General features: G+C 38.6%; 2 protein-coding genes across 9 annotated transcripts in view; one reads left to right on the top strand and one right to left on the bottom strand.

Annotated features, from left to right (window-relative positions):
* The window catches only part of LOC135577049 (lens epithelium-derived growth factor-like), a 108,858-nt gene that overhangs the window by 12,452 nt on the left and 82,402 nt on the right, over positions 1 to 14,004 (bottom strand). The window contains exons 8-15 of one of the 4 annotated variants that reach the window (XM_065044689.1): positions 12,261 to 12,336; positions 10,068 to 10,293; positions 9,273 to 9,391; positions 4,297 to 4,352; positions 3,106 to 3,176; positions 2,046 to 2,147; positions 1,623 to 1,842; positions 706 to 825 (exon numbers count right to left, since the gene is read on the bottom strand). In XM_065044689.1, the coding sequence (XP_064900761.1) occupies positions 734 to 825; positions 1,623 to 1,842; positions 2,046 to 2,147; positions 3,106 to 3,176; positions 4,297 to 4,352; positions 9,273 to 9,391; positions 10,068 to 10,293; positions 12,261 to 12,336 (962 nt within the window). In that variant the 3' untranslated portion in view covers positions 706 to 733. Of the gene's footprint in view, positions 1 to 705; positions 826 to 1,154; positions 1,216 to 1,622; positions 1,843 to 2,045; positions 2,148 to 3,105; positions 3,177 to 4,296; positions 4,353 to 9,272; positions 9,392 to 10,067; positions 10,294 to 12,260; positions 12,337 to 14,004 lie in introns of those variants that run through there. The other 3 variants (XM_065044688.1, XM_065044690.1, XM_065044691.1) reach the window with 3 other exon arrangements.
* Positions 1 to 14,004, top strand: part of LOC135577050 (lens epithelium-derived growth factor-like) — a 67,438-nt gene that overhangs the window by 51,706 nt on the left and 1,728 nt on the right. For 3 of the 5 annotated variants that reach the window (XM_065044694.1, XM_065044693.1, XM_065044692.1), the window contains one exon: positions 115 to 257. The exons of 1 other annotated variant lie outside the window; for it this stretch is intronic. In XM_065044694.1, the coding sequence (XP_064900766.1) occupies positions 115 to 242 (128 nt within the window). In that variant the 3' untranslated portion in view covers positions 243 to 257. Of the gene's footprint in view, positions 1 to 40; positions 258 to 14,004 lie in introns of those variants that run through there. One more of the 5 variants, XM_065044696.1, reaches the window with a different exon arrangement.

Genomic DNA, 14,004 nt, shown 5'->3' with positions numbered 1-14,004 from the left:
CCTACTCATAGTTTTTTTGCCTTCTGTATCTCAAATTCAGGTTTCTAGAAATGTTTCTACAAAAACATCTCATGAGATTATTAAATATTTATGCCTGCTATTTCTGATCTTTAGAAACATCAATGGATTCTAGGCTTCAAAGGATACATGCAGAAATTAAAAACTCACTCAAAATTGATAATCTAGTAAGTATATTTTGGTCATTGATGTATGTGTGCAATTTAGGTAGGAAATATTTTTGAATGCCTGGTTATGTATGATTTATTAAACAATATATCTTGAGAAGTAAAGGAATTCTTTAATTTGCAAGACCTGGTTTGAGGAATTTCTTTCTTGATTACTCAGAAATCAGAAGTTAAGAGGACTGAGAAGAAGAGAGGTTAGTTTAAAGAATATTAAATATTCTTAACATATATACATACACAGAATACATAAATAGACAATATTTTTTGCTATCTTAGTTTTTTTAAAAGAAATACATGTCTAGACTGTGAATTGAAATATTTTAGGAGCTTTCTTTAAAGCTTCTACACTATAGAAATGAATGAAAGATTTCCTATAAAAGTGTTTGTTCAAAACTAAAGTTGAATTAACATACTACTATATTTCTATAAAGTTGAAGAGAAAACCCTGTAAAGGAAACATTAATTATACATGAGTAAGTAGGTTTAAATTAGAAATGGTTATGTCAGTGAACTTACTAACATTAACTCACTTTCTCTTAGTGCCAACTTCATTTCTCTTTCTTTTCCTTAGTGTTCTCTCCATCCTGTTGTGATTGGTTGATGTCCTGAGTTTCATACCCTCCATTTAGTGTCTTCACACCTTTAAAATGAAGGGGAAAGAATCAGCACTGCAGGAAGCAAGAAAAGCAAAATTCTGTTTTAAGAAGCATCAACTTCAACATTACAAATGTTTTTCCTCTAATTTTGAAATCTACCAGCTGAAGCTATATATAAAAGCAATAATAGATGGCTTAATGACTTAAAAATTCAGTATATCTCAGTCTCATAAACTGTATTATCTAAATAAAATGAGCAAGCATATAAAATATTGCTGAAAACTACAGTTTAAAGGTAATTCATATCACATTTCAAGACAAACTCAAGGACATTTAAAAATTAACTCGAGAAGTATTAAGTGTATGACAGTTAACCTGAAGTGATCATCATATATTTCAAGAGTGGCTAGGCAGGAGGGAGTCCTGGGCCCGAGCTGCAGGAGGAAGCAGCCACTCATTAATATCCCTTAAAGACTTGAACTTAACTCACAATGTAGTAGATATTGAATATAAACAAGAAACTAAAAATTAACTGTGAGGCTAACTGAAAGAACTATTTTATTTAACATACCACATAAAGTATCAAATATGGAAGCTCATTAAGCTATTATACTCCTAGAAGTATGCCAACTGAATTGACTTCAGTACTAATTTTCTTCCTTCCCTACTCCCATGATACAACTTGTAAGATAAATGCAGTGTAATTAGTTACTAAATAAATCTTACTATACTATAAAGTTCATTAAAAATATAGCACAAACATAGCTGGTAACATTTCAGCCTCTATGCTACTATAGTGAAGTCACCTGGGGAGAGTGGGATGAAGTATACCAACACCTACCTGCTAGTTCTTTTTCCTTTTCTGTTTTTTTGATAGGACCTTTCTTCCAAGGTTCTTTGAGTTTTTGTGTTTCCTTATGCTGTTTCTGCTCAGCAAGTGATTTATTTAGTATGTGTGAGAGAACAGAATCTCCTTCTCCAACTAGAAACATGGTCTTGAACTTGTTATAGAGCATCGTAGATTTTTCCATGATAACTTGGCTAACTTTGAACTTCCGTATCTGAAAATGAAAAGGTAAAAGAGTCAACTCCACTTATATACATATCTACTTAATCTCAGTGAGTGCTATATGAAATACTTAACTCGTTGTGTGATATGTTTAGACTTGAAGTGAAACATGCTCCAAAGTAGTAAATAAACTTGATGACAATTAAAAAAAAGCTTCCCTTTTGAAGTTACTTTAAATGAATTTGCAAAACTCACCTTCTTTAGAGTCAAAATCATCTCTGTGTGTTTTTGCGCTTGTTGCATTGTGACCTGAAGGGAAGCAAGCTCATCAAGAGCCTCAATACACCTGTTCACATCCTGTATATAAACAGAAGTTTGATTTGAAGACTGTTAAAATGCTAACAATCTTTGGTAGCCACATTAAGAAGAAAAAAATATAAAATTGAAGGCAATGTTGAGTTTTAGTTCCTGTTCTTTGGGGAAAGTAGCAAAAAAGCAAGTCAGATGCTGCTTAGATCTCTCTCTGAAGAGGTGAGATCTTCACTCATTAAATTATATTCAAAGATGCTTAAGTTGTAGAAACTACCTGGGTACTTGGCTGTGAAAAAGAAGGATTCAGGACTGCTCTCAGCAGAATGTGGTAGTTGCCACACTTAGTGATAAATACAATAATGAAAGCATATTTGCTGTAGCTCTACAACCAATGTTATAAAATCTTTTAATCCAAGCAAGAATAAGATATTTCTGTGAGCTTTTATTTCAAGATTTTCTACATTTGAAGTGAATTTACTATCTGGAGTTCAGCTGACAGAAAAAAATATTTAAACTGAACCATTTTTCTGAGGGTAAAATTTTTAAATTTAATATAAATTACTTTGAAGTCAGAAAACTTTTATAGACTTAAGAGTTGGCTGTACTAGAAACAAATGTTTTACTCTTTAGCATGACAGCACAAACTTGTAGACTGAGTTGAAACTGCTTGCTGCTTCTCATGCTGCTAAATGTAGAAGCCAGTGCAGTGTTTTTTCTGAAAGACTTCTTCACTTAAACTAGTAGTTTCTCATTACACAAATACCCTGCATAAAGTAAAAGAGCGAAGTCAGAGTCCAGATCCCTTTCAACACTTTTCATATGATGGCACTCTGAGAAGACCAGGTGAGTAATCAAGAAAGAAATTCCTCAAACCAGGTCTTGCAAATTAAAGAATTCCTTTACTTCTCAAGATATATTGTTTAATAAATCATACATAACCAGGCATTCAAAAATATTTCCTACCTAAATTGCACACATACATCAATGACCAAAATATACTTACTAGATTATCAATTTTGAGTGAGTTTTTAATTTCTGCATGTATCCTTTGAAGCCTAGAATCCATTGATGTTTCTAAAGATCAGAAATAGCAGGCATAAATATTTAATAATCTCATGAGATGTTTTTGTAGAAACATTTCTAGAAACCTGAATTTGAGATACAGAAGGCAAAAAAACTATGAGTAGGCAACTCATATTAAGTTTTCCTAAGGTGCATTAAAGTAGTAAGTAATGTAGGGTGGTTTTTTTGTTTGTTTTGGTTTATTTGTTGTTTTTTGTTGTTGTGGGGGTTTTTGTCAGATTTTTTTGGTTGGTTGATTGTGGTTTTTTGTTTGTTTTTTAAACTGGACACACAACAACATGGAGTTACAACTGAACATTTTTCTGCTGTAAATCCAACTGTTGCCTTCTAGAAGTTAACCCATGTATACAAGTGGTATACAAGTGGTATACATACTAAGTAATATTGCAGGCAAACTGCTTATTTTGTTTGTCTCATCTGTCTTGGACACATTTATATAAAAATCTCTCCTACTGACAACTGTGGAATTGGTTCCATTTCAAAACACTGGATTTCTACTGTATAACAAAAGATAGGTGGAACCTGAAGGCAGTGGTTTGAACTGCCCTTAAGACATATCTAAGAAGGGTAGGGACACTAAGAAGGGAATGTTTTCTTATTGTAAAGGTTGGTTTGGAAGTCTGGTCTGGTGGACAAGAACTCAGTAACTATCCCAAATCTAAGTTCCTTCACTGGAAAAGGATACCATCTGACTATTTGCAAGGAGTCCCCTCTGATTATTCTGCTATGACGGAACAGACAATTAGTTGTGAAGGTAAAGAACTAAAGTGATTCAGTTCAAAGAAAAAGAAACTTTGATTTCATATGATGGTAAATCAAGAACATGTAAAAGGTTTAAAAACTAGAGTGACAATAAGATGAGAATACTGAAGACCAGTTCTAAGACATTGCTGAAGGAATATACAAGTTCTAAAACAAGAATACACTGCTTCGAAGATCTGAAGGAAGCAATCACAGACAAAACATCTTTGACTGAGATCCCAAAAATTCCTTAGCAGTAAGTCTAGACATGTATTTCTTTTAAAAAAACTAAGGTAGCAAAAAATATTGTCTATTTATGTATTCTGTGTATGTATATATGTTAAGAAAATTTAATATTCTTTAAACTAACCTCTCTTCTTCTCAGTCCTCTTAACTTCTGATTTCTTAACTTCTTCTTTATTTTGCCTGTATCAAAACATGAAAGAATTTTTACACTGCTGTCTTCTAAAGTCTCAAGTCTATTTTAAATTATTACTTTTAAAATGAGATGCTTTGAGATATTCAAATGGTGTGTAAAAATACAGAAATCAAATTCTGGTTTCTTCAAAGACCAAAATAAATTAATTTATTTATTAAGATACTGCGGATAAGGAATTCTACAGATTAGCAGACTGATTCCCCCAGAAGCAGCAAATGAAAGTAGTATTAAAATGTAAAAATTAAGATAAAACTGCAGTGTATAAAACAGATCAATGGAGAGAGAATATTCTTAGAGGACCCAAATTTAAAACTGACATTCAAGTTTACTTCAGGGAATTATGGAAAAAAGATTGATTATATGACAAATAAAATATCTCCCATAGCAACTCTACTAAAAGAAGTACAGAAATAAGTAAACTAAAAGTATACAACAATCTTTAAAGAAAGCTCCTAAAATATTTCAATTCACAAAAAAAAAAAAAAAAAAAAAACAACCCTAAACGAACCCCATTTATCGAGTCTTCAGTCTTGTTTTATCGTAGAATTTAAAAGCCTTATTTTAATTAGTGTATTCCACCTGTCGACACTCTCAAGGGCAGAGAGGCCCTGCGGAAGGATCTGGACAAATTGGAGAACTGGGCAATCAGCAACCGCATGAAGTCCAACAAGGGCGAGTGTCAGATTTTGCACCTGGGACACGGCAACCCTGGCTGTACATACAGACTGGGGGACGAGATGCTGGAAAGCAGCTCTGCGGAGAAGGATCTGGGGGTTCTGGTCAACGGCAAGTTGAACGTGAGCCAACAGTGTGCCCTGGCAGCCAAGAGGACCAACCGTGTCCTGGGGTGCATCAAGCACAATATTGCCAGCTGCTCAAAGGAGGTGATTGTCCCGCTCTACTCTACAGTGGTGCGGCCTCGCCTGGAGCACTGTGTGCAGTTCTGGGAGCCACAGTATAAAAAAGATATTAAGCTGCTAGAGAGTGTCCAGAAGAGGGCTACGAAGTTGGTGAAGGGTTTGGAGAGGAAGCCGTATGAGGAGCACCTAAAGTCACTTGGTTTGTTCAGCCTGGAGGAGACTAAGAGGAGACCTCATCGTGGTCTACAGCTTCCTCACAAGGGGAGGAGGAAGGGCAGGCACCGAACTCTTTAGTGACCAATGACAGAACCCAAGGAAATGGCGGGAAGATGTGCCAGGGGAGGTTTAGGCTAGACATTAGGAAAAGGTTCTTCACCCAGAGGGTGGTGGAGCACTGGAACAGGCTCCCCAGGGAGATAGTCACGGCTCCAAGCCTGACAGTATTCAAGAAGAGACTGGATGACGCCCTCAGACACATGGTGTGAACTGTGGAGTTGTCATATGCAGGGACAGGAGTTGGACTCGATGATCCTTGTGGGTCCCTTCCAACTCAGGACATTCTATGATTCTGTGAGTTTTTCAAAATGTCATAAAAATAAGCATCCATAAAATAAAAATCCTGCATGTATATGTTTCCATACCCCTTTCCCATTTTATTCAGATACTGAATAAGACTTTCAAAAACTTAAGATTATTATATAATTCTGCAGAATTTTGTAAAAGAGGGGGGAAAATTCTAAGATCAACCTTTAGCTGAATTCTTCTTGAAGAGCTAGTTTGTTTTCTTCAAGTACTCCTGTAGTTAGTGCTCATAGGTTTTTTTTTGTCCAGCAGTATTCGTTGGGGGTAGCTATACTGTCAGCAATGTTCTCCTTGGTTTCCTTTTGGCTGCCTGGAAGCTAAAAGTTTGTATATAAATCTGTGGGACATGTTGACTATTAGTTGCAGTAGGGTAAACTTAATTCATGTTTTATCTCTTCTTTTAGATGAAGAGGAATTTGATTTTGCTCCAGAGGTAGTCTTGGGATTCTGGTTGGACTGCTTTAAAAAATGTCATTTGGGAGTTTTCAGCTAAATAATGATAATTACAAATGTTTGTTTTGCCTGGATGAGTGGCATACTAAAGGAGTACCTTTCATAAATAAGAGATCAGTGCAGGTTCTGAACCCGAGTTATGCAACGCAGCACTGTGCTCAAATCAATGAGTTGTTCAAAATGCAATATGATATTAATGCAGTGTGGCATCTGAGTTAATTGAAATTGTAAATGAAGCGGTTGGACAGTGGAATGTATTTGGCCAATCACTTGAAAACAAATGGCCACTTTTAGTAACTGTACATAACTGTAATAAGGTACATTTTTCATAGAATCGTTTTGGTTGGAAACGATCATCGAGTCCAACCATAACCTAACTCTAGCACTAATCCATGTCCCTAAGAACCTCGTCTAAACGCCTTTTAAACACCTCCAGGAATGGTGAATCCACCATTTCCCTGGACAGCCTGTTCCAACGCCTGACAACCCTTTCCGTGAAGAATTTTTTCCTAATATCCAATTTCAACCTCCCCTGGCGCAACTTGAGGCCATTTCCTCTTGTCCTATCACTTGCTACTTGGGAGAAGAGACCAACATCCTCCATGCTACCACCTCCCTTCAGGTAGTTGTAGATAGCAATAAGGTCTCCCCTTGGCCTCCTTTTCTTAAGGCTAAACAACCCCAGTTCCCTCAACTGCTCCTCATAAGACTTGCGCTCCAGGCCCCTCGCCACCTTCGTCGCCCTCCTCTGCACTCTCTATAGTACCTCAACTGAACACAAAAATGAACACAGTATTCAAGGTGGGGCCTCATCAGTGCTGAGTACACTGGGACAATCACTTCTCTTGTCCTGCTCACCACACTATTCCTGATACACGCCAGGATGCTGTTGGCCTTTTTGGACACCTGGGCACGCTGCTGGCTCATATTCAGCTGGCTGTCAATCAGCACCTCCAGATCCCTTTCTGCCAGGCAGCTTTCCAGCCACTCTTCCCCAAGCCTGTAGCGCTGCCTGGGGTTGTTATGACCCAAGTGCAGGACCTGGCACTTGACCTTGTTAAAACTCATACAATTGGCTTCAGCCCAACGATCCAGCCAGTCCAGATCCCTCTGCATGGCCTTTGTACCCTCCAGCACATCAACACTCCCACCCAATTTGGTGTCATCTACAAACTTACTAAGGGTGCATTCAATCCCTTCATTCCGATCATTGATCAAGAGATTAAACAGAACTGGCCCCAACACTGAGCCCTGGGGAACACCACTCGTGACCGGCCGCCAACTGGATTTGGCTCCATTCACCACAACTCTTTGGGCCTGGCCCTCCATCCAGTTCTTTATCCATCTCAGAGTACACCCATCCAGGCCATGAGCTGCCAGCTTCTCCAGGAGAATGCTGCGGGATATGGTATCAAAGGCTTTACCAAAGTCTAAGTACACAACATCCACACTTGGATTTTTGTAGTGGCAAGAGACAAACTGAGTCAGATTGCTCTTTTTTTTTCCTGTTAAAAGCATAAGGCTATTTGGGTGTAGACATGACACATCAGTGGTCATTACTGGTCAAAAGAAACTGAAGATGAACACTTCACATACTTGCACAAGATGTCTTGACCAGGTTTTCTCAAACAAGCAAGTATAGGCAAATTGCTTCATATAATTCTTTAAATATTCCAGCGCAATATTGTGCTTTTGTCCTTTAAAACTTGCAAGTATATCTTCCAAGAATTGAGCCAGTAGTAGTGTTACGTTCTGCCAATATACATTTCCCTCTATTGAAGAGAAAGTGAGTGTGTGTGTATTTGCATTGGCTTGAACTCTAAGCTCCAGTTAGCATTGTTTGACTCATCTAAATTAAGAAATCAAACCTGTTTACATAAACCCTTGTATGGCTACTTAAGAGCAATTTATGTGGATTAGCCATTATCAAATGATGTGTGCATAACACAAACCTATCTTGCTTAAACCATTGTTAGTTTACAGTTTTTGCAGTAAAAGTCCTCTTGTAAGCTTACCACTCTGACTAAACTGGTACACCTTTCATGCTGAGAAATACAAATGCTGCACATGTTAAGACTCGAACAATCCGCAAACTATATTTCTGTCATGTGAAACTTGCTTACAATTTCATATGTGGTGTTAAATTGTTTAAAGAGACTATCAAGCAGAGTAAACATGAGCAAAACATGAACTTACAAAACACTCAAAACCACTGAGTACTGAGTCTGAGCAAACATTTTGTAAATGTCTCTTCAGCTCTGTATTTTAAATATTGCTGTAACTTTACTCCATTTGTTAACTAGACATAAGATGCTTTCATATCTTTTTGAATATGTACTTGAACAATCTGATCCCATAGCTAATCTTGTTTTGAGCCAGAGGTTGAAGTTAGATGACCTCCTGAGGTCCCTTTCAACCTGAATTATTCTATGATTCTGTGCATTCTAGAAAATAATGTATTCCAAGTGATTGTGCTTAAGAACTACTTTCAGTTGTGTTGATAGGCATATATGCTGTTTCCTTAAGTTATCTTTTTTAAGTTTGGAACGTGTTGAATTATTCCACAACCTGAGCAACTTAATTCATGGCTATAGACTTTTGATATAAATCTCAATCTCATGTTTTCAAGACTTACTTAAAATGTAATACATGGTCCTACTGGAACAAGAGAGTTAGCTCTCTCTTCAGGTATTCTCAGGATACTTCTAAACACGACCCACCAATTCTATCCTACTGTTAGGAAACCTAAGTCACTGAAAGGCTAACCGCTTAAATTCTGGATTCAATTTTTCCTGTCCTTCCACAATACTACATATTGATTTACAAGAGCTTTTTTATTCTCCATTTTAAAAGTTAAATAAAACTTGGGGAAAAAAAAAAAAAAAAAAAAAAGAAGCAGAGGGAAGACACAGAACACAGTGCAAACCAATTGGGAATTTTGTCAGGTTTTGTGCCTCCTCTTAGTTTCAAAGTACCACAATGTACGGACGCTATGTGTTAAAACATACTCACAGCTCAGATTCCTTTTGCTCCTCTTGCTTACACTTTCTTTCTGTCAGTTCTCTCTCGTGTCGGCCTTGTAACATGTTTCTTCTATGAGCTCCTTGAAACTTTCTCCCTCCTTTTTCCTTCTGTTTTTATTTAGGGTTTTAGGGTGAGAAGAGAGAAGGAGTCTTTAGATCACTGAACGTCAAAACCAATAATAGTTAAACCTGCCTGCTCTAGATGTCTACACACTATTGCTCTAGTCCATGAAATGCCCTGATGAGAGTTAGTATTCCTCTGTAACTAAATCCAAATCTTTTATATGCAGATAAGAAGCTGAGTTTTATTAGTGCTTTCTCTCAGATAGGGAGAAGAATAACCCAAAAACCAAAAAACCCAAAGCCATTCCCAAATGATCAGCTAGAGACAGCTTCCTGTCTTTCAAAAATATATTTCACAGACCCCCCCCAGATTCTCAACACTCAGGACAAAAAAATATATGCATTCAAGTAAGCGCATTAAAAACCAACAACAGCGACAACAAATTTTTGCTACAATAAATCACATTTAAATCCATCTTTTAAAAAAATTCAAAAAGTATTAGAATTTTTTTTTCTTTGTAAAAATCTAAAAGTTATTGAAAGGATTATTTGACAGAAAGGAATTCTGCAAATTCTCATTTCCAAGACATGCATCTATATTAGCCAGACACAAGGCTCCAACACTTAATAGACAAAATTAAAGACCTAGCATTAGCTTTAAGAAATATTTTCAGTGAACAACTGTTCTTTACAATAAGTAAGTCAATAAAGAGCAGCATACCTTATCACCTTCCTGTTCTCCTTCATCCTCTTCAGAATCAGATGCTGATGCAGAATCTGCTTGGGAAGTATTTCTCCTTTTTGGTTCAGTCTCCCTCTTTGCTTCTCTTCTATCAAATTCCTTCCTCGATTTGTCTTCTTCCTTCTGACTCTCCTCATGTTTTTTCCCTTGTTTTTGGGGCTTTTCTTCCAGTCCTTTTTTCTTTGTCTTCTCCTCTTCATGAACACTAAAACATAGTAAATTATTTAAACTTCATATTCATTATCTATACCCAGTTTAATAGAGAACCTAGCTCTCAGTTCAGGAAGATGTACTTTTTAGTTTTTACTATCCAATACTCCACCTGCACAAAGTTGGGTCACTCTCAGATCTTTCATTTCATAAGATCATAGGAAAATTCAGGTTGGAAGTGGCCTCTGGAAGTCTCTTGTCCAACCCCTTGCTGGGGGTGGTTTCAAACCAGGGTTGCACAGGGCCTTCTCCAGTCCGGTTTTGAAAACCTCCAAGGATGGAGACTGGACAACCTCTGTGGGCAACCTGCCCCACTGCTTGACTGTCCTCAGGGTGAAAAAGTATTTCCCTATATCCAGTCTGATCCTCTCTTGTTTCAATTTGTGCCCATTGTCTCTCATCCTCCCACCATGCACTGTCGTGACGAGCCTGGCTCCTTCTTCTTGATGAACTTCTTGTAGGTATTGGAAGGCTGTTATTAGAACTCCCCCGAAGCCTTCTCTTCTCCAGGCTGAACAAGCCCAGTTCCCTCAGCCCCTCCTCACAGGACATGTGCTCCAGCTCTCTGACCAGCTTGCTGGCCCTCTGCTGAACTCACTCTAGGTAGTTGGCATCCTTCTTGTATTGGGGGACACAGGATTCTAGATGTGGTCTAACAAGTGCTGAATAGAGGGGAATAATCACTTCTCTCAATCTACTGCTGTAGTGGGTTGACCGTTGACCTTGGCTGGCTGCCAGATGCCCACCAAGCCACTCTGTCACTCCCCCCCCCTCCTCAGCAGGACAAGGGGAGAAAATAAGATGAAAAACTCACGGGTCAAGATAAAGGCAGTTTAATGAATGAAAGCAAAGGCTGTGTCCAGAACCAAAGAAAAAAAAATTATTCTCTACTTCCCATCAGCAGGCCATGTCCAGCCACTTCCTGGGAAGTAGGGCCTCAGTACGCATAGCAATTGCTTTGGAAGAGAAACGCCTTAATAACGAGTGCCGCTCCTCCCCCTCCTTTCTCTTAGCTTTTATTGCAGAGCATGACATCATATGGTATGGAATATCCCTTTTGTCGGTTTGGGTCAGCTGTCCCGGCTGTGTCCCCTCCCAACCTCTTGCCCATCCTCCAGCCTTTGGGGAGGGGTGGGGGGGGGTGGGGGGGGGTGGTGTGTGGCGAGATAGCCTTGATGCTCTGTGAGCATTGCTCAGCAATAGCCAAACCACTGGTGTGCTGTCAACAGCCGTTCTAGCTACAAATACAAAGCACAGCGCTATGAGGGCTGCTATGGGGACAGTTAACTCCATCCCAGACAGACCCAATACAACTGCCTATGCTCCTGTTCATACAGCCCAGGATACTGTTGGCCTCCTTTACTGCCCAGGCACACTGTCGGCTCATGGTCAGCTTTCTGTCTATCCTGGGTCCTTTTCAGCAGAGCTGCTCTGCAGTCAGTTCCCAGCCTGTACCATTGCCAAGGGTTCTTCCTTCCCAGGGGCAGGACTTTGCATCTGTGCTGGTTGAATTTCATGAGGTTCCTGTCAGCCTGTTCTTCCAACCTGACTAGTTCTCTCTGGATGGCAGCTCTGCCCTCAAGTGTATTGAGTCTCCACCACCCCTCATCCCCCCCTTCCAATTTGCTGTCATGTGCAAACTCGAAGAGCGTGCACTCTTGTCGCCTCCTTCAGGTCACTGATAAAGATGCAGGACAGGTCCCAGGATAGACCCCTGCAGTATTCCGCTTGTTACCGGCCTCCAGGTAGAAAACAACCTATTAACCCCTATCGTCTGAGCCAAATCATCCAACCACTTTTTTACCCATCTGGTTGTCCACCCATCCTGACTGCAACATCCAACTTACACTGAGTACGACAAGGAAAATGCTGGGCAGGAACTCAGTAAGTCATGACAGCTCACCAAATGCAACCACTTGGTTTACAATAAAGACAGGCATTTTATATAAAAAGCCAACTCACATGTCGATCTCTGAAGGACAAGGTGGTTTCACCAATTTGGGTCTCCCTCTTGGTTTTGGAACCTTTGCTTCAGTAGCTAATTATACAAAAAGAACAGGTTAGTCTACAGCCACCACCCGTTCCTTATCTAAAGGGATTGTTTCTCATGTCAACACATAGAAGCAACACTTGAGTCAAACTTAGTAGGGCAAATACTCTATTTTTAAAAATTCAAATGTTGGAACTGTGTATCAAGGTTTAATCAAGATCCCTCTGAAAAAATAAAATCTCAACCAACACTTTGGTACTTTAAGATAGCAGTCTAAGAGGTTTAAACCATCTATTCCCGTGCCTTTTCCACCCAGTACACTCAGAATGGCCCTGCCTCACGTTATGCAGCTAATAATAATAATTTAAAAAAGCGCCTGAAACAAGTGACTAATAAGTGGAATAAAAGACAATCGTAAGTGGGGGGAAAAAACTTACGTAATTTAGTGTGCAAATCTAAACTCAGCCTATTTATTAGTAGCAGTCTTAAGAGCTTCATGGAGCTTCCATCCATTTCCCTGAGGGTAAATCTGTGTTGATAAATTGTACCACCACACTGAGTTATACGGCACGGTTCTACATTTTCTTAATTTCACCATGTTTCAGTGTTAGGACCAACTAAATAGTTTATCCACCTTCTTGACATTTATATCCTTTGAATTCTGTAAAATGAAAATACTTAGTATGCTGCCATTATGGATTGAAATTTACGGAACATGCTTATCTGCTATCCCCAGTGAACATTCTGTTAGGAAAAAAACTAACAGCCCAGTGTTTGAAGTGCTGCCTGTGTTAGTGTGGAGCACCGCTAAGCAAGAGATGCATGCATCATATTAATGTGAGAGAATGCTGCACAGTACACCATCTAGTAACACATTTCCCATAGGGTGCCCAAGCATCTCTTGTAAAGGTCCTTTCCTGCTCTTACAGACAATAGCTTGTATAAATACAATTCATTTGAAAGATCAATATAATCCCACACACATTAAAATATTAAAAATGTGCATTTAATAAAGATAATGAAAGTGGGTGAAGTACTAAGGTAATACTTCATTTCCTCACATCTAGTCTTAAATAGTTTGCCTTGGGAGCTAACCGTGGTTGCGCTTTCTAAAAGTTATTTTCGTAATGCCACCAGATACAGGTGAGTATAAAGTATTAAATTATCTGTTTCTCAGACCAAATGCTCATATAGCATATTTAAGTGCTCCAATAACTTTTCCCATGTTAGCAGTAAACAGATTTAAAACATTTCCTTCAAGAATACCTGCAAGCTTGCCATAAGAATTACAATTAAATCAATGCTACTTTCACAAACAAGTACTGCAGAACTATTAGCGAAATCTTTTAAATTACACGCTGCTTCTAATAGCTGCATTTTCTTCTCAGTTGTCTATTGGTCTACAGAGATTTCCTTTAAATGTCTTTTCAGCAAAATATCTCCACCTCTTCACTTGTTTTTACTGTCCTCTGAGCTCTACCTATAGACAATCTCCTTCCCCCCATTTTTTTAAAACTTGTTTTATGGATATTCTAACACAACTTAAGTACCAATTTTATATATATTTGATTAATATAAACCTTTGTGAAGCCACAGCGAAACAGAGGTCTTTTCGCATAGTCTGTAAGTTAGCAGAATCCTATGGAGGCTTTCCTAAAGGCGATACTTGCAAGGGGATACAACGAACCCTGTTTCAGAGGACCCAGCATAACCATA

The sequence above is a fragment of the Columba livia genome, chromosome W (assembly GCF_036013475.1).
Source record: "Columba livia isolate bColLiv1 breed racing homer chromosome W, bColLiv1.pat.W.v2, whole genome shotgun sequence".
In the NCBI taxonomy this organism is placed as follows: domain Eukaryota; kingdom Metazoa; phylum Chordata; class Aves; order Columbiformes; family Columbidae; genus Columba; species Columba livia.
Note: the sequence above shows the minus strand (reverse complement) of the source record. Positions and strands in the feature narration are given on the sequence as shown.